General features: G+C 36.3%; 1 protein-coding gene across 5 annotated transcripts in view; it reads left to right on the top strand.

Annotated features, from left to right (window-relative positions):
* The window catches only part of spata17 (spermatogenesis associated 17), a 327,736-nt gene that overhangs the window by 253,224 nt on the left and 48,802 nt on the right, over window positions 1-25,710 (top strand). For 4 of the 5 annotated variants that reach the window (XM_069931274.1, XM_069931275.1, XM_069931276.1 and 1 more), the window contains one exon: window positions 20,173-20,282. The exons of the other annotated variant lie outside the window; for it this stretch is intronic. In XM_069931274.1, coding sequence (XP_069787375.1) covers window positions 20,173-20,282 — 110 coding nt within the window. The remainder of the gene's footprint in view (window positions 1-20,172; window positions 20,283-25,710) is intronic. 5 annotated transcript variants of the gene reach the window in all.

The following is a 25,710-nucleotide window of genomic DNA, read 5'->3' as shown; positions in this document are numbered from 1 at the left end:
CTCGATGGAGTGGAGTTTGGTGCCTATGATGTTGCAGTCCGAGTTAACAATTCTCTGGAGTTTTTCCTTCTCCTATGATTTGGCACCTCCATATCATACAGTGATTCAACCAGCCAGCATTCTCTCCATGGTACATCTGTAGAAGTTTGAGATTCTTCGGTGACATACTGAATCTCCTCAAGGACCTAACATAGTATAGCCACTGGCAGGCTCTCTTCATGATTCCATCAACACGGAGGCTCCAGGACAGATCCTCAGAGATATTGACACCCAGGAGTTTGAAGTTCTTTTTTAAAAATATTTTATTTAAAATTTTAAAACCATCATACATTTCAATTAATAATGAATTATTAATGTACAAGAAAATGCATGTGGTATATAAACTTAATTCCTCCCAAATACCCCTAAAAGAAAGAATGAAGAAAAGGAGATTATTAAATAGGTATATAAATTCAAATCAACCTCTGTGAAACTGCGAACAAGCTATTGAGAGCTTAAATTTTCAAACCAACATATTGTAGATATGGGCTCCATATTTTATGATATTTATTATGTAGACTACAAGTTATTTTTTTTCAAGAGGAATACAAGATCTGATTTCGATATGGCATCTTTGCATCCCCAAATCAATATCTGACTTCCAAGTAATAGCTACACTTTCCTTGAAACAGCTAAAGCTAAATAGTAAAAATTTCAAGTAAAACATCTTTATATGAAATTAAACTTTTCTTTTAGTGTTAATAATCAATTTTTAAAGATATGGAATCAAATGGGGATTAAAACCATAAAAGACTTTTGAAGCTGGTTATTTTATTTCTTTTAACAAATAAAAAAATGTTCCAAATAATAACTTTTTTTGTTATGATCAAGTTAAAGTCCTTTTAATTCATAAATTATGTCAAAGTTTAAGATTACCTGGACAGTCTGAAATAGAAATGTTGGTTACTAAAGGAGATATAAATAAATTTATTTCAGAAAAGTATAAACTACTTCAAAGGAAAATGTCCATATCAGATATTCATAAATCAAGATTAAGATGAGAAACTGATTTAGGTAGACCAATAGATCAAGATGATTGGAGAATATTATATAAAGATATAATGACTAAAATTATTAATGTAAGATATAAATTAGTACAATATAATTCTTTTGCATCAATTATATTTAATGCCTCAAAAATTAAAAAAAGATTTAATTAATATCCAGCTATGTTTTAGATGTGATAAAGAGATAGGTTCTTCATTTTACATGGCAGTGTACTAAGGTTAAGTCATTTTTGATACAAATGAATGTATTTTTGGAGAAAATATTGAAGATAAAACTTCCATTAGGTCTAATGTAATTTTTGTTGGGAAATATTAAGATGTTTAGTTTAAAATTAAGATTAACTATGTATCGAATTGAATTTGAAGTTCTTGACCTTCTCCACTACTGAGCCCTGGCTCCCACCTAAAGTCCACAATCATTTCCTTGGTTTTGCTAACATTAAGCGCAAGGTTGTCGTTGTGATGCCACTCAAAGTGATGCCACTCAAAGAGATGCCCCCCCACCCCACCCTCTGATCAAGGTGACTCTTACTAAGCGGAGATAAGCAGACACTATAAGAGAGTCATCCCAATGGTGAGCGGAATCAATCTGGGCCACATCATTTTATTCAAATGGTTATTTTATTAACCAGCTGCTACAAACAAAGTATGGCCAATGCATTCTGCTGGCTGGATATTTGCTCCCAGCTTCACCTTTGTGATACTTCAGAGAACATTGACTTTTACAATTTGGAGCTGTTATTTAAATTTTTATTTATTATTTTCCTTTTTTTTTGCGCCAATTGCTTGAATTCCACATAACAGGCGTTTTACTGTAAATGTGTTTACAATGAAGACAATTTTTAATTTTGCCATTTTTTAGTGGAAGATATTGAGAAAAAAATTCAGTTTTAATTTTCTTGATGTGACACCTTACAAACAGTTCTCTGGTATTTTAGAACATTAGTTCAATTTGCATCACACCAAAAGAAAAAAAAATACTGGAGCATTTTGTTTTAAAAGACATTGACATTCTAATTCAAAGCTATCAGACAAAATTTAAAGGTTCATTCAATTTCACAACAATCTTTTTTTTCAGTTCCAATGTGTACATTTTATTGCTGATGGATAATGAGAACTCCAGTAGCAATTCGTATTAGTCTATGTTTATGTCAGGAGCTGGGATGGTACATTGTGCTACATGCATTTTTCCATTCATTGTTCTTTGAACTGAAAATGCTCATTGATTCGAGACTTTCTACCATTCAAATTGGAATGTGTACAGATAGAATATTCTGAAATTGTATGTGTAATAATGATTCAAAAGATTTCCTTTGCATTATATTTATACTGACTGATTTATTGCAAATTAGTTTAGAGCGCAATGCATTTTTATATCTTGTAATGTCTTTGGAGACTATTCTATTCTGTCGTTCTCTCTTTTCAATGTTGCTTCAGATGTTTTTAAAGGTGTTCATGTTTTCAAGATTCATGCCTGCTTTATTGAATAACATACATCTTGGTTACAAAGAGCAGAACACAGAGGTTAAGTTTGGAATTATTAGTGTGACAGAGTATATAGATATGTTTTGAGGAGATAAATTGGGAAAGGTTTGTTAGAATAGGTCACATACAAACACTGTAAAACAGATCTTATTTGAAATACTGGAGCTCTGCTAATGCTAGACATATTGGCTCCACAGCCTTTGCAAGAGCTTTGGAGAATGCTCAAGAGACTTCACCAATGGATTGTTGTTTGCAAAAAGTGAACAGATGAAAGAGCTTGTTGGAGTTGCCTTCTGTCTGGAGGGTCATGTGGTTTTGAAAGTAGAGAGAGAGAGTAAAACAGGCTTTTTCTCAGAGAGACAGAGATCACTTCTACTGCGTTACAGCCAGCAACAGCCACTGGGACTGGAACAGGACAAGCTGTCAATCTTATGGCAAACCCCATTTAGAAGATGGGTTGTGAGTTCTTGGTTCAGCCTGGTCAAAGCCCTTGTGATTCATGCTGTCTAATGTTTCACTTGGAATAAGAGTAACAAGAAGGAACTCTAGAGATAGAGGTTTATCATCTGGAGAACCCTGAGTGAGCAAGTTTCATCAGCAAGACACTGAAGTGGAACAACAAATCTCTCTGAAAACTGACAAGAAGCTTCCTGAGCAGTAACCATTTACCTTTCAAGCACTTTATAAATGTTAAATTCTGTGCACAGTATAAGAATTGCCTGCAACCAGTGAACTTGAAGGAATGAGGTGAGAATGGACTGTGAACCAAAGAACATTTCTGAACTTGTACACACATTACATACACATACACATAGAATTAGAAGGGGGTTAAGTTAATAGTGATAATTTAGAGTTTGATCCTATTTTCATGTTTAAAGGTAATTAAAAGCAACTTTTGTTTAAGTAACTATTGGTCTTGGTGAATATCTATTGCTGCTGTGTTTTGAGGCCTTCTGGGCTCATATTTCATTTTAGATTTAAAAACATAATTGTTGAGGAGGAATGAGTTCCATAATTTGAAATCCTTGAAAGGATTCCTGAGGACAAATTAGATTTAGTATTTGTTATGGTATATTTTTCAAATTGCTGAAATGTGTAGTTTGTTCCTGCTAGTAATATCCTGGTTTTTTTTTAACCATGCAGCCCATATTCAAACAGTGATAGAAATAAATAATGAATATTTCTTTGTGAATAATTAGATTTAGATTTCAGATTTATTATCAGAGTCCATACATGACCTCACATACCACCCTGAGATTATTTTTTCCTGTGGGCGAGGTTGAATTACCACTTTCTGTTAGTGCAAAAAAAAGTGGCCGAAGAGCCTGTTGCTTTGTTGCACTGTTCTCTGTCATTCAAAGGTTTGAATTTATCTCTTTCAACAAAAAAAGGAACTAAAACACTGAACTTTCAATGGATCAACTGCTTTATTTTTACTCATAAAAGAATAATGAGATTTGTGATGTCTTTTCAAATTTGAAAGAAATTTTCAGCTCCAACTTGTTGCATCATCACCTTTTTACTTGATTGGTTGTCAGTTCTGCCTTGTCAGACCATTGAATGTCAATTATATTCAGTCACCTGTTAACAGGAAAGCTTTAAGGATCAACTAGAGCACACATGTCAAACTCAGGCCCGCGGGCAAAATTTGGCCCGTGATATAATTATATTTGGCCCGCAAGATCATATCAAATATGTATTAGAGCTGGCTCGCTGGCCGCCGCGCCAGTATAGCGCATGCACAGCTAATACTACAAATCCCAGAATGCTTTACAAATGCGTTGGCGTCAGCCCGCTAATCACCCCCACCTCCTCTCTTTACTTTCATTAGCATCTGTGACCTGTCGCCCAACTCACATGTAATAAACCCCTTACGGAAAATGGCCAAACGAAAGACAGAAAACAGGACCTTTCAAGACAGGTGGGAGGCAGACTATATGTTCATCATTTTAAAAGACAAACCTGTTTGTCATTGAAGCAAGTTGTTATTTTTTTGACTTGTTGGCTTGTGAAAAAAATACATTTAAAAGGAGCTTAAAGGCTATAGAGAAATATTATTTATTGAATATTTTATTTCTCATTTGTTAATGCTTCTTCTAGAAAGAGTTTAACCAAAACTATTATTAAACATTTATTTTAATAAGAAAAAGTTTAACATTACATATGTTGAAAGAAGAGAAAACATGCAGATGTTGTTGAAAATTTTCAATAAATATTTAGTTTGGCCCACGACTTAGTCCAAGTTTTTAATTTTGGCCCTCTGTGAATTTGAGTTTGAGTGTGGGATCGAGGTCATTTGTAACCGAGACCAGAATAGTTGCAATTTCCTTCCCTGAAGAGCATCAATGAATCCCTTGGATTTGTAAATATTAACAAACAACTTGCATTCAGTTTTTTTTTCCCCTGGTACATGGGGAGGGGTGGAGTTGGGGAAAAAGAGGTTGGTATAAACTGTCAGATTTAATCTGTTTCAAATCTTGTGTTATGAGCATATAATCTTTGCTTCCCTATAAGATCTCCCGTACCTGGTTATTTTGGGTGGATGAGATTAAATAAATGTTAGATTTTGTTAAATATTTCGAACTTTGTGATTTTTTTCAACAATGTACATGGAAGTTTTAGTGTCAATCAGACTGCAGTTTTCAGAGAACAAAGCAGGTGTGCTAGAAAGGCAATTAGTTATTGAATAATCAGATGATCAACCCATCCCAACCTGAGAACTCTTTTCACAGCTATCACATTGTCCACCATGTTACTGTTCTAGTGCTTTAGGTAATGTGGACAGACAGACTGACAATCACTACGCAGGCTCACATCTACTGTAATTAGCCTTTTTGTTAATGTACACTGGATTAAAGCCGCTCATCATTGCTTTTCAGAAGTCTGAGAGCCTGCATTTTGATGTTTGTGTTCTAAGAGAATTGTCAGCGCCAGCTCTAACAAATTGAAACACCAGGCTAATTATGGTACCTAATGAAGTGTGTGGAGTGGTTACAGCTCACTGCAAAACCGTTCCTTCGGCTTGGATTAGACTTTCATCAATCACTTTTTTTAACTGATCCAGAATTGCTTCTGCTGCACTTGGCATTTTAATGCTGTTTCTGTAATTGCTTTCAGAGCTAAGGCTATTTTGAAATATTATGTGTGCAGAACTGTATTTGGAGATTCTAATTTAAAATATCATTTCATTATTACTACCTTCGGCTGATCAAGTGGTGAATGATTCATGAAAAAAGTATCAAAATTAAATAAAAGCTGTTTGATATATTGCCTTTTTACACACTAAATATATATTTTTTTCTTATTTAAGCATTTTAGCTGCACAACTTTAGAATTATCCTAATGGAACAATTTGGACCTGTTTCATTCACTATATCAGTTACAGGCAAAAATTAGTATTTTAAAATTACAGAAGGAAATTTGAAAATAAATTATTTTAATTTTGTCATAATCCAGAACATTATTCGTTTTGTTTGTATCAACAAAGGTGTTTAAAATCAACATGCATTTAATAGTATCAGTTTTGTCATTATGTTAACAAACTAGTCAATATTTATTATTTTATGTGAGTTAGATAATTCTGAAAAGCTAATGCTATGACCCATTCTTGCAACAAATTAAAATTGGTGGGTAATGGCATTATATGATTTAGCAACTTGGAAGAGGCATATCGTGAAAACTTTGAAAGATAGTTGTACAAGTATAGCATTTAGAATACTGGAGATACAAGTGACTACAGAGGATAGAATCTGAAGGGGGAAAAAAAACAATCTGCTGGAGAAATTCAGGGGGTCAAGCAGCATCCCTGGGAGAAAAAGAATAGTCAAATTTTAAGGTTGGAACTTCTCATCAAAGCTGAGAGTGCAGAGGGGAAATAGCCAGTGTAATGAGGGCAGTAATAGAGACATTAGATGGATGCCAGTAGAGATTGGTGAACCAGGGAAGGTTGAAGGATGATGGATATGGGGAGGGTGAAGCCTGGAGTTGGGAGAGAGAGCTGCAGAGTAGCAGGTGCTGGACAAGGTGAGAGAGGGGGGCAAGAGAACAACCAGGGGTCAGGTGGAGGAGATGAGTCATGCTGCATGAGGCTGAAGGATGATAAATAGTATCAGTACTGGATAAATACACAAAAGTGCTGGAGAAACTCAGGGGGTCCCACAGTGTCCATAGGAGGCAAAGATATATAGCCAATGTTTTGGACCTGAACTTCTTATCATGGTCTTACCAGTACTAGAATGTGATAAGTAAAGAAGGTGATAATGGTGATATAATGGAAACTATTGGGGAATAAGTGACAGACAAATTGCACCAGATCTGTCAGATATAACAAAGGATTCTGTTGGTGAAATGTAGGCAGAAGAGGATGGAGCAGGAAAGAAGAGGTGGATGAGAATAGGTGAGGGACAGGGGAAGAATAGAAGTGAGTCAGAAATGAGAGAAGAGACTCATTACTTGAAATTAGAAATTCACTATTGTTATAAGCTTACATTGTATTTAATAACTATACTTTCAGGTTTAACAAGAGGCTGAAAACCTTTCATTACAAAACCTTGTAACTGTAAAACCCTTCACAGTTTGTGCTCTCAGACAGCATGGCATCATCAGGTCCAAATTAACAGCAAGTTAATATTTGGGGGAACAAAGCAACAATGGTTGTTATTCTAGGACACTTGAAGAGAGTGGTGAAGAAGACGAGATGGTACATTTTCAGGTCATGTGATTCACACGTTTTTGGGAAATTGAAACAAAGAAAACAGACCAGTATTGATTAAGCAAGTCATGTGATTGAGACATTTGAAGAAGCAAGGTTAATTTAATAAGTGACCAGAGATCTGCAAGACAGAAATGAAGTAACTTGGTATGAGGTGGACACTTCTGTTGTTTCTCCTTGTCAGGGGAAAACAGTGACCTACTGTGACCATTGTAATGGTCATTTTTGATTCACCCATTTATGGTTAAAGGAAATGAGATCATTCCTGTGTTTGAATTGTGACCATTATGATGATCATTTTGTCTAACACTTGCCTGGATTCATGGAAGCATCTTGGAGGTCACTAGTTTTGTTTCCCCTCTACAAGGAAGAGGGGAGTTGTGACCATCATTTGTATGAAAGAACATTTCTCTGGAAGCAACTCAACAAGGATTTGAGAGTTTTAAGACATCTGACTCAGGGTCTCACCCACTTCACAATTACTTCTGAACGTTCTGAGTTTCAACACAGGAATTCTAAGACTGAACTTTGAATTGACTTTTCAGAATTGTGCTTAAGCTGTAATGGTTTGGATAACACACATGCACACACACTTATATTATTAATAGTTATTAATAAATATATTGTTTTTAAAAAAACACTGTCTTGGTGAATCTATATTGTTACTTGTCTATTACATTAAAAACTGAGGGCTTGTCTCGGATCTAACCAAAATTGGACCTTATTGATCAATTGATTTTCAATTTGATTGGTCAAATTCCTGTATGAAAGCCAATTAAAAGGTTTGTATGTGTGGAAAAACAGCCGCAATGGATATTGATAAGTTTTTAGGATCGCCAATAGTGACTATTGACCAAACGTTGGAACTTGTGGAAGTAAAACAGTCAATGAAAAAATAAAATCTGAGAATTATAGTTGAACCCTATATAAAAAGGGGAAGTTTGGAGAGGAGGAGTTAAAAACAATTTCCCGAGTGTAAATTCCTTGAGCAGCGGTTATCAGTGGGACAAATTGAATTATAAAAACTGAAATGTGAGGAAACAGAGAAAACAAAAGAAGTTTGAGTTAGAAAAACTTAGATTTGAGAGAGAGAGAAACAAGCAGTTTGAGAGAGAACAAAAATGGAGGCAGCAAAGAGGAAAAGGAGGTTTGAGGTGAAAAAGCAAAGGGAGGAAGCTGAGAAAGAGAACAGGAAAGAAGGACATCCACCTCCACGTCCTCATGTACTAGTAGAGAGGTGACGTTTCTTCTTCCATTTAATAAGGCTGTGATTGATAAATACTTCCAGCATTTCTTTAGAAAGTAGCTGAGAATGTAAAGTGGCCAAAAACCATTAGTCCCTCATGTTACAAACCATGATTAAAGAGAAGGCTCAGCAGGCTTATTCTGCCCTTACAATCCAGCAAGCTGCTGATTATAATACTGTAGAACAAGCTGTGCTTAAGGCTTATGAATTGGTTCCAGAAGCTTATAGATAAAAATTCAGGAATTTGAGAAAATCAGTGAACCAGTCTTATACAGATTTTGCATATGGCAAAGCTCTGTATTTTGATGGTGAACATCAAGAGATAAATGGAGATTATGACAGGCTGTAAGAGTTGGTGTTAGTTGAGGAAATTAAAAGGTGGTTTCCTAATAATATGAAAGCCTATTTAGTTGAAAGGGGAGTGGAAATGATAGGAATCTGCTAAATTAGCGGATGAGTATGCTTTAACCCACAAGGTTAAATTTTTACACAGTAGAACTTTTCAAAAGATTAATATGGGCTATCCAAGTAAGTTGGAAAGTAAATAGAGAAGTAGTGCTAAGGGTAAAAAAGAAGGGAAGCAAGAAAATGAAAATCCTTCATGTCTCCTTTGCCACTATTGTAAGAAACCTGATCACGTAATAGCAAATTTTTCCTTGCTAAAGAAAAAGAGTGAAAGGGAGGCAATGCCAGATTCCTGTATTCAAAGAGATGAATCACATAGAAATAAAAAGGTTCCAGACCTGCTGATAACATTAGTGATGAATTCAAATATTTTGTATCAGAGGGTATGGTTTTGTTAAAGAAAGGGTCACCACAAGTGACCGTGAAAATCCTTCAAGGTACTGGGGCTGCCCAGTCACTTATGTTAGACAGTGTTTTGGAGTTTGGCGATGAGACTCCCACAAGTAAAATCAATTTGATTCGAGGTTTGGGGGGGTGATCCAGAGTCAATGCTTTTGCATAAGATAATATTGAAATCAGAATTAGTTAATGGACCTGTTATGATAGGGATTCAATCAGGTTTACCAGTGGAAGTGGTTTCATTGTTGTTAGGAAATGATCTTGCAGAGGGTAAAGTTGTCTCTGTGGTGAGGTTAACAGCAAAGCCAGTCATTGAGACAAAGACAGATTCTGATATCTATCTAGCTTGTGCAATAAAGCGGGCTATGGCTAAGAAGCTTGCCAGTGTAGACAGTGCTGTGCAAACTAATTTAAAATGGACCAGAATTTATGATAATGCACAATAGCACTCTGGTTGTAATGATCTGCTGAAGACTTTACATCCTTCTTTAATGGACCAAAGTTCTGGTGTTAAACCTAGAGTAAGGTTTTGTTATTACCTTGAAAAGAGTTTATAGAGAGGCAGAACAGAGATCCTGATCTTACTGAAGTGAGAGATAAGGCTCTCTCAGCTGATGAAATTAAGAAAATGCCATTTGGATATTATTTCAAGGAAGGTGTGTTGATGAGGAAATGGAGACTATCTAATATCTCTGCCAGTAAAGAATGGACAGTTGTTCACCAGGTTGTAGTTCCTAAAGCCTTAAGGGATGAAATTTTAACATTGGCCCACAGTACACCCTTCCTTTGTTATCTTGGTGTAAGGAAAACTATAACATGATGAGACAATTCTATTGCCCAAATTTAAGAAAAGATGTTGTGACATTTTGCTGGACCTGCCACATTCGTCAGGTTGTGGGTAAACTGAATCACGATCCCTCTTTCCCCCACCCACCCCCCCCCCCCCCACCCACAGTGGCTCCTTTAAAAACCATTCCTGCTTTTGGCGAACCCTTTTCTAAAGTAATTATGGATTGTGTTGGCACATTGCCCAAGACAAAAACAAAGAATCAGTATTTTTTGTCATGTGTACAGACTCCAAGATTCCAGAAGCAATATGACTTAGAATTATTAAAGCTAAATCTGTGTCAAGAGCTCTTGTAATTTTTTTTCACTTTAGTTGGTTTGCCTAGAGATCCAATTAGACCAAGAATGTAATATGTGAGGATTGTTTCAGCAGATAGTTTATAAATTGGGAGCTAAACAATAACATCAACTGCATATCATCCAGAATCTCAAGAGGCCTTAGAGAGGTTCCATTCCACCCTAAAATCCATGATGAGGACCTATTGTTTTGAGAATGAGAAGGACTGGAATGAAGGTATCTATTTGCTTTTGTTTGCAGTGAGGAGTCTGTACAAACATCATTAGGCTTTAGTCTTTTTGACTTGGCATTTGGACATCAAGTTAAAGGATCTTAAATGTTGTTGAAGGAACAATGGGTTAATAAGGATGTGCAGTTGAATTTGTTAGATTATGTTGCAAAGTTTAAAAATTGTTTGCAGAAAGTCTGTGAACTAGCTAAAGAGAATTTGAAAACAGCTCAATATAGAGTGAGAACTTTTAAACCAATGGATAAAGTGTTAATTTTCCCAACAAATACTAATCTTTTTAGGTCAACATTTTCAGGCCCATATGAGATAGAGTCCAAGGTGAATGTAGACAACTCCTGATTGGAGATGCAAAACACAGACTTGCCATGTCAACATGTTAAAACCTTATTTTGAGAATTTGGTCTTTAGCAAGGAACAGCCTTCACCAGAAGTAATGGTTGTTGATAAAACTGACGAGTTTAGGGATTGAGACAATGCAAGATGACCCTTTTGAGGGTCACATCAAATAAAATATTGTACTAGTTCATCTGTATGATTTGAGTATTTTGCAGAATTTGGATGGTAAGTTGGCTCATCTTCAGCCCCAGAAAAAGTAACAAATGAAACAGCTACTTTTTATCCTGATGTTGATCCACTATGTGTCAAATGTAAAATTTTTGAGGCCTGTCTGATTCATATGTTTTGGAGTGTCCAGAACTACAATATTGGGAATAATTCTGTAAAACTCTTATCACAGATTCTTAGGATTAAATTAGAACTGTGTCCTTTTATCCTTTGTTTGGTTATTCTCTAGAAGAGAGGATTTCCTTGATTTCAAATCAAAAAAGAACAGTAACTTTTACTTCATTGATGGCCAGACGAGCAATGTTGATAAGATGTAAAGACGGCAGAGCACAAACTCCTTTGCAATGGTTACAGGATGTTGTGTCTTGCTTGAGTTTGGAGAAAATTAGATCTAATGTTAAAGAGATCAAGGTTGAATTTGTCAAGATATGGGCCCATTCATAGACTATTATCATAATTTGATTACTTAGGCAGGTGTGCTCTGGGGGTTTTCTAACTGATGTTCAGAGCCGATACTCGATTCTATTTGAATATTTTATTTTGGCTTTGTTCATAAATATACACAGTAAAACATAGTAAACTCTCCAATATCCACACACACACACACCAAATAAAACATCCCTCCCTCACCCCTTTTCACAATATAAATCCACACACTGTCAAGGCTCACATTTATGTTGACCATTAAAAAAAATTCTCAATGGGAAAGTCACTTGCATTTATACTATCACAGCATCTATTATTGTTCTTTTAATTTTTATAATGATGATTGGCCCCTATGTGATCCAAATCTGGCTGCCGTATCTTGATAAATGTCATATTTGTTCAATAAGTCTTATGAATTTTTTTCCATAGGTATATAAGTATTTATCTCAGTAGAGCATCGTGCTATATGTAGAGGGGAGTCGGATTTCCAAGTAATTGCAATACATTCCTTAGCTACTGCTAAGGCTATTTTAACAAATGAAATTTGGAAAATAGTTAATTTATTACTTAATGAAGTTTCCCAAAAGATAAAGCTCCAGGTTGACCATGAAGGCCACCCTTGTTATCCTTGTTAATATTTCTGAAATAGCCCACCAGAAAGATCTCACCTGCACACATGACCATGTAGCATGTACAAATGTTCCTATTTCTATTCCACGTGTAAAACACATCTCTGATATTTCCTATTTTGATTTGTTTAGTTTCTGTGGTGTGAGATATAATTGGTGTAGGAAATTATATTGCACTAATCCGTATCTTGCATTTATAATTGATGTCATGCTATCCAAATACCAATCAGACCAACATCTTTCCATTATTGCAACACCTAGATCAGACTCTCATCTATCTCTCTCAATCTCTGTAAACCTGGTTTAGCACTTTCATTCTGGAGAGCATAGTACATCTTAGTTATAAATTCAGGTCATTTCACTAATTTCATGTGGGGCCGAATTTGGCCCCCATCTTCCTCTTAGGAACAATCTTAGCTGGAGAAAACAAAAGAAAATCCCATTAGCTACTCTGTATTTATTTCTTAATTTTTTAAAAGGCATGAGATCCCTACACAAACAGTCATCAATATATCATATTCCTTTATCATACCATGAATTCAATATATTGTTACCCAGATTCATAGGGCAGCAACACCTTTTTATATAATCATGTTCTTAGTGATACACCTGCTTTTTTTGCCAATACACATTTATTTTTTTGCCATTTTCTCATCATTTATTTATTAATATAGGGTTATCCAAGAGGGGGGAGGGGGAGGAGACTTTCTTCAAAGAAGAATGATAAAATTCTTGTTTGCACTGATAAATAGTATTTCTTAAAATCCAGAAGCCTATGCCTTCCCAGTTTATAATCCCATGTTAACTTTTCCAATGAAATTCTCAGCACTTTGTTATTCCATTTATGTAATTATTTAATAACTTAAATAATTTTTTTTTAGGTAGTGCAATAGGCAACAATTGAAAAAGATACTGTAATCTTTGTATCACCTTCATGTTATTACAATTTACTCTTCACACTAAAGTAATTATCAAGTCTTTCCACTTCTGTAAATCTTTCTCTATTTTTACTGAGGAGTGTAATTAAATTTATACAAGTTCTGTAAATTATCTGTTATTATTCCTAAATATTTGATTCCATCTGTTTTCCATTTAAATCTACTACCTTTTCGATATCTTTCACAATCAAAATTCTTCAATGACATGATCTCACTCTTGTCCATATTTATTTGATAACCTGATATTTTTCTAATATTGTTTATAATTTTGTCAAGGATTCAGCCAGGTCAGACATATATCTTAGTCAATCAGCAAATAAGCTAATTTTATGTTCTTCCAGTCCAACTTTCAAGCCCTTAATATCCAGATCTCTCCTTATAATCTCTAACATTGGCTCGAACGCTAAGATAAAAAGCACTGGGGACAGGGGACACTGAATTTTGAGAAGTCTGATGACTCAGTGTCTCACCTACTTTATAATTACTTCTGAACATCAATTTTAAAGTTTTGACTTTCAACACAGGATTTCTAATACTGAACTTTTAATTGACTTTTCAGAATTGCGCCCAAGATGTAATGGTTTGGGTATTAATGCAGACACAGTTTAAATTTATGTTGTGGGTCTAGGATAGATCATCTTTAATATACCCATGAAAGAACTAATGCTCAACACTTTCTCCACATCAGCACCATTCATGGAGAGTGGTCAACCTTGGTTCTCCTAGTCCTCAACATAATGTCCTTTGTCCTATTGTTGCATTAATCCTCTAATTTTCTCTGTAGTCAATTCAAGTTTATTGTCATCTGATTCTACAAGTACAACCTGATGGAACAGCATTCTCTGGTCCTCGGTGTAAAACACGCAGACACACAACCAGATACAACACCATTGCCTCAACTCCCTCCATTGTCTGAGGGGCTTCCTCTCCAGTCTCAGCCCTGCTTTCAGTGGTATACTATAAATACTTTAACCTGAAAATGTTTATGCTGAGTGGTGAAAGCTGAATGCACAACTCATTTGGGAGGATCAGGATGCTTAGCAAGTTTTTTTTTCCTTCAAGGTGGAAGATGTTATCAAGAAATTTAATTATAGTGTTTTTTTTGATGGTACACAAGTCAACCACAGTAGATGCTGTGGTTATAGAAATAATTGATTTTAATATTGATGGATGGTTTACCAATCAAATAGGCTGCATGGTCCTGGGTAGTGTTAAGCATTAATGGAAGAAAGTGGAGAGTATTCCTTCACATGTAATCGTGGTTAATTAATGTCATTGGAGTATTTTGTCTGAACGTGCCTGTGGTAAACCACTGTTATGCTATGATTGGCTGCTGCCAGCTGGATACACCTCCCGAGACTGATCCTACCCATATCCCCTTCAATGCTCCCCATTCCACTCTGCCTTGATCGGTCAATGAGATTGACAGCTGTTGCAGTCTATAGTTAATAAAAGCCTATCAGTTTCACAACTTCAGTTTTTTGTGATCATTGGTGGTGCCTCAGTGCCATCATAGTAGAAACAATATCATTCAGTTATTAACATGTGCTTGCTAGTCTGCGATCAGGACAGAATTCTCGTTGCTATTCCTGCAACTACAAAGCAAAGTGAAGTCCTATTGCAGTACTTATTCCTGCACTCAAAATAAAATTGGTTAACCCAGCATGAATTGAACCTGGAACTTTTCTCATTATATTAAATGAGCCTTCAAAGGATCATTTACAAAGTGATAAATTGACTTTTTGAGTTTAACATGTATCCTTTTTTGTCAGCATTTAATATAGTATCTTTGCATTCTTTAAAAAGAAAGCTGCTGTTCTATGTTGTAACCTCACTGCTGTTACTTACTTTGGCTTGGCTTCGCGGATGAAGATTTATGGAGGGGGTAAAAAGTCCACGTCAGCTGCAGGCTCGTTTGTGGCTGACCAGTCCGATGCGGGACAGGCAGACACGATTGCAGCGGTTGCAAGGGAAAATTGGTTGGTTGGGGTTGGGTGTTGGGTTTTTCCTCCTTTGCCTTTTGTCAGTGAGGTGGGCTCTGCGGTCTTCTTCAAAGGAGGCTGCTGCCCGCCAAACTGTGAGGCGCCAAGATGCACGGTTTGAGGCGTTATCAGCCCACTGGCGGTGGTCAATGTGGCAGGCACCAAGAGATTTCTTTAGGCAGTCCTTGTACCTTTTCTTTGGTGCACCTCTGTCACGGTGGCCAGTGGAGAGCTCGCCATATAATACGATCTTGGGAAGGCGATGGTCCTCCATTCTGGAGACGTGACCCATCCAGCGCAGCTGGATCTTCAGCAGCGTGGACTCGATGCTGTCGACCTCTGCCATCTCGAGTACTTCGACGTTAGGGATGAAAGCGCTCCAATGGATGTTGAGGATGGAGCGGAGACAACGCTGGTGGAAGCGTTCTAGGAGCCGTAGGTGATGCCGGTAGAGGACCCATGATTCGGAGCCGAACAGGAGTGTGGGTATGACAACGGCTCTGTATACGCTTATCTTTGTGAGGTTTTTCAGTTGGTTGTTTTTCCAGACTCTTTTGTGTAGTCTTCCAAAGGCGCTATTTGCCTTGGCGAGTCTGTTGTCTATCTCATTGTCGATCCTTGCATCTGATGAAATGGTGCAGCCGAGATAGGTAAACTGGTTGACCGTTTTGAGTTTTGTGTGCCCGATGGAGATGTGGGGGGGCTGGTAGTCATGGTGGGGAGCTGGCTGATGGAGGACCTCAGTTTTCTTCAGGCCGACTTCCAGGCCAAACATTTTGGCAGTTTCCGCAAAACAGGACGTCAAGCGCTGAAGAGCTGGCTCTGAATGGGCAACTAAAGCGGCATCGTCTGCAAAGAGTAGTTCACGGCCGAGAATATTCTCACTGCTGTAATGAACAACGATATATCCTCAATCACACTTGCAAAGAAATGTTGTTAAATTTGTATAACGTCTTGAAGTGGATCTTCTGAACAGAAGATTAGATTTATTGAGGTTTACCTTGGATTTTATACAAAATGGAGTATTCTATTACAGTTGGGGAGTTGGTCAGAAGCATGCATTTGCTGCCTGAAAATCACTGGATTAATATTCTTTTTAGAGATGGACCACAAATTATAAACTTATTTTTCAGGCTTCCAATAAATGTCAGCTATTAGTTGATACTGTCTTTTTTACTTTCTGTACAAAATGTATATTTTCACATAAATAAAAACAGAAAATGCTGAAAATATACAGCAGGTCATTTGTGGAAGAGGAACAGAATTGTTTCACATCAAAAATCCTTCATCGGAATTTGTTTTAGATTTTCAGCATCTACAAGTTATTTAATTTTACTACTTTGATTTTTCACCTCCATGTATATTTGACTCATCAGTGCCAAATTCATTTAGTTCTGCACAGGGTGCCATTTCAAGGTTACATTTCCTGATCTCTGCTACTGGTTCTGCTTTTCTAAGCCTTAGTTATCTGTAAACTTTAACATTTATCAAGTCCAGGTCAAATACATACAATATATGGTCCTTTCCTTAATTATTTTCAGAATTTATAAGACTATTGGATCCCATTTTATGGTTTGGTTATCCTTTCTTTCATGTATTAATGGAACATATATGATTAATCATAACTTCATAAGGGAAGGGTTAGATTATTAGAATAGTTTTTGTTTTGTATACATTTTGCTCTTGTCTGACAAGTTGTTTGAGCTATTGGTTAATATATGTTTACTTTGTAGATATATATTGTTACTACCTATGTATGAGCTATACATATACATAAAACAATAAAAATATTGGAAAGAGAAGAATATACAGTATATGTATTTAAATATTTCCTGTCATATTCCCTTCTCTCTTATGAAAATTAAATTCTAAACCACATTAGTCACATCTTTTGTAGGCATTCCTAACATGTTAATGTTTCAACATGACCAGTTTATAGCCATTGAAAATAATTGATTCAAGGTTATGAAAAAGAGTGAATATTTAAGAAAGAAGAAATTAAACAATAATTAATAAGCCAGTTTAACATACAAGAAGTAGCAATGTTCGAACCTGCTATTTCATTACAAGAGCACATTTACTGCTGTTTGCAAATTTTTTTTATCTCTGATGGGCAAACTATTCTACTGAACCCAGTAGAACATTGGTGGAGAGTTCAGGAAATGTGAGCAAGGAAATTGGTGCTTAGAGATGATTTATGAGCAAAGAAATACTTGCGCTTAAAGCTAGCTTTAGCATCCTCATAATTTCCAAAACAATTATAGTCAATAAAATTCTTACCAATTAATGTTAGAAAAATGGTAATTTCTTTTTCTTTGGCTTCGCTTCGCGGACGAAGATTTATGGAGGGGTATGTCCACATCTGCTGCAGGCTCGTTGGTGACTGACAAGTCCTATGCGGGACAGGCAAGCACAATTTGTGCACAAAGATCCCATAGATAATAAAAAGATAATAATAAAATAAAGTATTACTTGTTGTGAGATAAATATTGGTGAGAATACTAGGGAAACAGCCTAATTTTGAGATAGTACCATGAGATTATCTTTCGAATAAAATGGAAGCTTCTAACTGTATTTTATACCAACCTGAACTCTCTCAATGTAAAGCTTGTTGTAATACGTTAATCAAAAATAGCATTACTAGCAATAATCTGAACTCTCATGCTTCTATCCTGTAAACTTTCTACAAAATTTGAATGCACCAAGCTAGTATTTCATTGTTTCCCTCCCCACTCCCTTTCAATAAAAGTAGATTTAATGGCAAAGTTGTATGTCTAAATTTTTTTTTAATTAAAAATATATGCCTATCAATTTGTGGTGGGGAATTGATAATGATGTCAAGAAATAAGCCTTCTATCATTTTTCTTTCCATTTCATATGGTGGATGCAGAGTCTGTGACTTAAGCTCCGACATTAAGGGTTAAGTGAAGGGTTCCTCAAACATGTAGCCATGCAGGAAGTATGATCATCTCACTATGTGATATGTGTAGCTCAGACAGTAACACAAATCATTTCACTGTTAGATTTCTGCCAGCTCCAAAAGATACCATCACTATTTTCCTACCTTCTTCTTATCTCTCTTCACAACTTACTTTTATAGTTTTTGTTTTAAGTACCTGTTCTGCTGCAGCAAGTAAAATTTTTGGGCAAATATACATTGTACAATGTGTATGGCAATTAAATCATTATCAATGGACTGATCTCTGTGTCTGTGGCTCCCAGATAGTTATAATAAGGCCCATCATAAGCTTGAGAAATAACATCTTATCTTCCACATGAGTCAATATCAAATTATCCAACTTGAGATCATTCAGAGAACTTAGTAAAAAGGATGGTAGGTAAAATAATGTTTTGTCCAGATTCCGGTAAGATGCTATGCAGACAATAATACAACATTTACAACACTTGGTACATACCAACAAAGCTTAATCTGACTTTAGTTCCCACAGTATATCACACTGACAGAAAAATTACCCATTCACCCTTTGCTGTTATTTAGAATAATTTGTTTTTTAGTTCTGTTTCTCTTTCCACCGTAGCTGACTGGTACCATTTTTAAAAAACTTTTTATTTGTCAGATTGCTGGCTGGGATAGAATATTTGTCATGAGGAGAGACCGAATAGATTGGTTTTGCTTGCGGTTGAGGATGACCTGATTGAATTACCTGTATACGAAATTATGATGGGAATGGGTAGGATAGATGATGAGGATCGTATCAGTAGAAAAGGTGTCTAAATTTAGACGGCACTGCTTAAGATAAGGGGTAGGAGGGTATCTGAGGAAGATTCTTTTTCACCCAGTAATCTGAAATGCACTATCTGAGGCCAATTCATCTTTAATTGATATCCAAATATGATCCCATGTCAGAGGAATAAAAGTAGAATCATGTCCCATGAATAGCATTCTGATCAAATATCGGAAATTATATTGAAATAAATTAATAAACTGAGCTCGTTATATTTTTGCAAGAGTAAATTACTTCTGTCATGGGAATTTCAGCATTTAGTTGATACAAAGAATTCTTATCTATCATATGTATAGTCTAAAAGCCTATTCTGTTATGAGTAGAATCACTCTATATTCACAATTGTTTTAACAAGTTGAATACAAACATAAGATGTAGAACAATGGGAAAAGCACTCCTTCCAACTTGGCAATGCAGGTCAATGTACCTGCACTTATTAAAACCACCTCAACATTCACTGATTTCTAGAAAGTGGTGAATCATGCAAAAGATAATTTGTCTATCCTCAGTCTAATATTCAAACAAAAGAACAAAGCAATTGGTTCTTTAATTGCCTCGATCCAAAAACACCTGATAGGTTCCATACCTACATTTGACACAGAATCAAAGTTCAGTCTCAAAGATTTTTAAACTTTTTAAATTTAATATATTGAACTTACTTTTTGTAAGATAGTATAAATATATAGTTAATAAGATAATCTCTGTGTATATGTGTGTATAAATATATAGTTAATAAAATAATTGTGTGTGTATAATATATATATATAGTGTGTATATTTTTGTTTATATAAATGATTATGCATGTATTTACGTATATAAAGTATATATGTGTATGTCTGTGTTCACGCTCTCTATATTTAGATATGCATTGACTTGTTTTCTTATTGTTTTTTTAATTTGACAATCAACCCTTCAGGCATTGTAGCTGTCTCACTTACACTAAATTTCTGAATCTGTGCCGTACTTTAGTTTTCCACTCAATTTTGTATCGTCAGCAAAGTTAGCTATTCTGCTTGCATACGTCTCAAGGTCATTGATGAAGATTATGAATAGTAGAAGCCCCAGGAATGATTCCTGTGGGACCCTCCTAGTTGTAACCCTTTGATCATGCGTTTGAATCCCAAACCTAGTTGGTAACATAAACCTGGCAGCCACACTCGTGGTGTGCTATTTTTAAAAAGAGACAAAACATTGTCTTAGATTATAACAATTATGTTTACAGGTAACTTTGAATGAGGTTGAGGGATGGAGAGAAATAGTGGTGATTCAGAGAAGCCAAACAAAGGAAGGTTACATAATAGCTAAAAGCTTTATCATAAATTGGATGGCATGGTAAGTGCAGTAGTTAGTGCAAGGCTATTACAGAGCCAGTGACCTGGGTACCAATCCGGCACTGTGTGTAAGGAGTTTGTACATTCTCCCCATGTCTGCATGGGTTTCATCCAGGTGCTCTGGTTTCCTCTCACCCTTCAAAATGTACCAGGAACATAGTTAATTGGAGTATTTGGCTGGCATGGGCTCACAGGCAGGAAGGGCCTGTTACCATGCTGTATGTCTAATAAAGAATTAAGAAAATTAAGAAATTTAAAATATAAATTATTGGAGAAAATAAAAGGTAAATCAAAAATATGAAAAACTATCACTGAAAAATTCAAAGAAAATTCAATTTTCAGCATTAGGTAATAATTAAAAACAGGTTACGTAGTGTCTGATTTATACACAGGCATACCTAATGGTATTTGGAGCCACTTGATTGGTTCCATTCTGCCCAAGCAAAAAAGAGAAGGAAATAACCCAAACACAAGGTAACCATCCTTATATGCAGCTTAACTCACTATTCACGAGAGATGTCCCTATCTTGCATGTCCCTATTTGCTCATTCAGTTTTGTCATATAATATGGAAGAAAAACCTTCATTAAAAACTGGCTATAAAGGCAAATTGAGATGAGTAACAAATGCAGGCCTTGCCAATTTATGCAATGAAGATGTATTGAAGTTTCTAATTAATTTCTGCAACCAAATCAACTGTAGTCAATGTCTACAGTTCTGCCTACCTCAAATCTTTCTGTAATTTGTTCGACTCCAGTCTGTGCAGGACAAACACAGCAGCAGAAAGAATGACCTTGGAATTAAGAGAAACATTTTAAAATAATGGATAAAACAAATGAAAGAGGAAAAGATGTGGACTATTGGAACAGAAAATTCAAAACATGTTTAAAAAAAGGTGCAATAATGAAGAAAACACAAGTTGGAGAAATGGAGACTAAATTATCGAATTATCTTCAAAAACATCATTTTTTCTGTTAAAATTGGCTATATTCATCCTGTCCTTGTAAGTGAGAGAGGTTTTGTCTGAAACATTATCACATTCGTTTTTAGTCTTTGGAGGCCCCAGGAATTATTTTCAGGAATAGTGAGTTTAATTTCACACTTAATATAATTCTCAAAGTTCCAATTTATTTGAAGTTCTAAATTTTAAATCTGTCAATATCCAGAAGGCTTTCTATGCAACGATGATCACAACTGGTATCATCCGGCTAATCATACCTTTTCAGTTTTTAAGTTCTGCTGGAAATGTCATGAAAGGACCAAAAAGAAAGGCTTTCAGTGACTTGAATAGCTGATGACATTGGAAATGACAGAAGCACTGACTGACTACTCCTGTGATCATGTCTGAGGAGCACACTGAAATTCTCTTTTGGATAGATATTACATATGAAAGATACATTCAATATTAACATCGAAACCCAAAGTCTTCTGTCTGAAGATTACCAGATGTGGGTAGTTGTTCTGTAATGTGGTGCAGGATGCACGATTTCAACAAATGTAATTAACATATAATCAGTTGCTATCAAAATTTCAAAAATAACTTTTGTGGATTAAAGGGCCTATACTGTGCTGTTATGTTCTATCTTCTGTGTAACTTTCCTGAAAATCAAAAATAAACTACAGACACTGCACCTCCAAAACAAAATTCAGTAAAGGCTGGAACACTTAGCAGATCAGAGAGAGAAATAGAATGAATTCTTCAGGTTGACTTTGATGTCTCTGTATCTGTTTCTACAAATGTGGTGTAACATTTCTTTTGGGAGTAGAAACCGGAAAATTTATTTTATGCCTCCAGCCATACTTTACTTACTATTTATTTAAGATAATAAAGAAAATGCCGAGGGGCTGCAGTGGAAAGGTGTAGCAGCCAATAAGTGGAATTGTCAGGATTTCATTAAACAAAATACTTGCTCTCGATGTTTTTTTTTGAAGAGCTTTGTGCAATTGATCCATCTGCAGAAAAATGATACGTTGGCTGGGATAGTGATTTTAAACAAGCTTGTAATCATTAGCCAAGTCTAAGAGATGAACAACCCCTTATTCTTGGAAATACTTTAGCAGATTCCGAGAGACAGGATCTATCTGCATTTGGAAAGGCAAAGACTGAATGGGGATAGACACCATCCATGGGAAATCATGTCTCACAAATTTAAATGTGACCAACAGATTTGATCAGAGAAAGTCATTAGACATTGCCTACATGAACTTTAGCAAGGCCTTTCATATCCTGGATGGTAGACTGGCCCCCAAGATAAATTGTCTTGAGGATAGGTATCAGGGGCCAGTATTGGAGTGTTGGTTTCTGGATTGAAGGCCTGTGACCAGTAGTGTGCCTCCAGGATCAATGGTAAATCCACTGTTCTTCATCATCTATATTAACAATTTGTTAACCATTATATTAACCATTCTCATGGTTAGTAAATTTGTGGGTTACCCCATAAATTGCCAGTAGAGTGGACAGTGACGAAGGTTATCTAAAGTTACAACAGGATCTAGATCAATAGAGAAAGTGAGCCAAGAAATGTGAAATGGAATTTAGAGGTGTAAGTTGTGAAGTGTTACATTTTAGCAAGTTAAGCCAGGGCACAACTCGTACCGTAAATGGAAAGTCCCTGAACAGGGAACCCTCAGGGTTGAAGGTGGTGACACAGCTGGAGAGCTTTAAGAAGGTGTATGGCACAGTTAGCTTGATCATTTAGGACATTGAGTAGAAGAGTAAGTTGTATCATGTTCCACTGTATAAGGTATGGTGAGACACTTGGAGTTTTGGTTGCCTATAATTAAGGTAGAAACAATTCACAAGGATGCTACTCAGACTGGAGAGCTTGAGTTATAATAAGGGTCTGGATAGCCTGTCATTTTTTTTTTCTCCAGAGTGGAGGCTGAAGGGTGAACTTATTGATTTATATAAAACAGTGAGGGACAAATAAAATGAATGGTCATGGTGTTTTTCATAGGGTAGGAGAGTATAAAACTAGAGGGCATGAAGGGCAAACATCAGTGGTGATTAGATACTAGATCATGTAAGCAAATTGGTTGGCATGGATGAGTTAAACCGACTTAGCTGCTTGCTGGACTGACATCATGATGGAATTAGTCAGCATGAGACTGCAGTGCAAGTTAACATTTTACCTGCTGTAATGGAAGGGTCACATGACCTTTCCAACAAGAAAGCCATCAAAAGTGACCTCACCTGCCACTGTGATTAGCCCTTGGAGCTGACGTGTGATTAGTCCTCCAAGTGCCAATGGTTAGATCAGTGGTTAGATCTGCCCACAGGTGAGGCTGATGTGCAGTTGGTCCTCACAGGTCACATGGACAGGCACTGCATGGAAAAAGCCCCAAGTGGATCTCTCTCTCTCTCTTTTTGCTGTTCCCTGAAGAACTTTGTTGAACTCCAGGCTGCAGGCCATGGGCAGCTCTCGAGGGCCGTCTGTGATGGGACCAACCCAGATCCCGAGCAGTGGCGGCACTAGAGGCCAGGTTCATGTGAATATATTCATTAGTTGTGGCCATTGCTGAGCTCCAGGATGTGAGCCAAGGACAGCTCCGGAGGGCCTACTGTAATGCACCCATCCTGGACCCTGAACAAGAGCAACACTGGAGACCAGGTCCATGTGTAAATATTTGTTAGTTGTGACCATTGCTGAGCTCCAGCATGCAAGCCACAGGCAGGACTAGAGGGCTGACTGTGATGGGATCATCCTGGGTACTGGAAACCCATGCCTCTGAGTGGTAGGCACTAAATTTAACCCTCACATTTCCAATTGGGAGTTGATATTGGTTAGCAATGATCTATTTGTCTGTGTAAGTGTGTGTGCCCTTTTTTCCCAATTCCCCTTTGCATAAATAATGACCACTGTTTGTTAATAAAACGTGTCCAGCCTTTATTCTCTTTGAAACTATTATTCTGAAGATGACACCCATTCAACACGGCAAATATATACTAAAAACAGTCACGACATTGTGCTCCTTTGTTTGTAGCATTGCAGATGCATAAGTTGGGCTGAAAAATAATCCTCATTATACTTATTGTATGTAATATGGAGAGACATGATTGCCCACGCCAAATGCCAAGGTACCTGATCGAAGTAATATTCCGCAGAATGAAAGAGCACAAAAAGAATATCAAACATCATCTCAATCTGCTTTTGAAAATTTGAGTGGGTTTGCAGTTTCAAAATGTGGAGATGGGTCCAGATCAAATTATAATGTTCCTTGGTCTGCACAATTAAATGGTGAGAATCATCTTCTGTTAAAAATAAGTGCATAAACCACATAAATAATTGACTAACAACATTAAGCCTCCAATGTTATTTAGGATTTCCTTATTTTTGTTATATTAAGTAAGGAACATTCCACACCAGAGTTCTGGTCTTTGATAGCAACCAAAATTTGTTAGGCAAGTAACATTACAATCCCTCATTAACAAATGTGAAACTCTTGAACTTTAAGGAGGAAAAAAGTGTTTAATTGAGTCTGTGGATTTTTAAAAAATATTTTATTTATGATTTTCCAAACTTAAACAGTTATCAACATCATGAATGTTAATGTTAACAATATCAGCATTGACTACAGTTTACAATTATCAATTTTCTACAGTTGAGTTTGAGCTCTTTTCGCTCCCCCCACCCCCACATTTAACACTTAACTAACCACAGTTACACACAACAAAATTCAAGACACTCACAACAAAAGTATAAGACATACATCAGGGTTTTATGGGTTTGTCACAACACAGTGGCCAGCGCTCAGGCTGTTTTCTTCTCTTGATTTTTTTCTGGACCCCCCCCCCACCCACTGATTGAGAGATTGATGGGTAGGTAGGGCAATGAGGCACGGTGGTCCACACAATAATTATGCTGCTATGGAATTTAAGTATGGTTGCCAAATTTTCAAAAAAATGTTATACATTTTTCTTAAATTGTAAGTAACTTTCTCCAGGGAACACAGCTTTTCATTTTTTTGTTCCAGCGAGTAATGCTTAGGCAGGAGTCGGATTTCCAGGTAACCGCTTTGCATTTCTTGGTCACTGCTAATGTGGTCATTACGAATTGGATTTGAAACTTGGACATATTTCTTGGTATATGACTGCTGTTTAGCAGCAGGCTCCATAGCATCCAATCAACACATTCTTAGAATGGAGGAACTGACTATTTATTTGAACTAGCCTTTCAGTCTTGGATTCAGGATGTGTGCAAATCTTTCTAAGAATGCTGAACCAATCCTAGTTTTTAAAAAAAAAATTTTTGATGAAGGATAAATTTTCAACTAACCTTTGTCCTCTTCTGTAGAAACTAAACAGTGAATAATATTTTAAAAAAATGAAAAGCTCACACCCCTCGGCGGAATGAACAGCCGTAAGCATCAGTTTCTGTCAATAGAACACAATCGTTAGTTGAGCATTCTGCCTCACTGCACTCCTCCTAA

The sequence above is a fragment of the Narcine bancroftii genome, chromosome 4 (genome assembly GCF_036971445.1).
Source record: "Narcine bancroftii isolate sNarBan1 chromosome 4, sNarBan1.hap1, whole genome shotgun sequence".
NCBI classification, from domain to species: Eukaryota; Metazoa; Chordata; class Chondrichthyes; order Torpediniformes; family Narcinidae; genus Narcine; species Narcine bancroftii.
The sequence above is the reverse complement of the archived record's forward strand: the minus strand, read 5'-3'. Positions and strand labels throughout refer to the sequence as shown.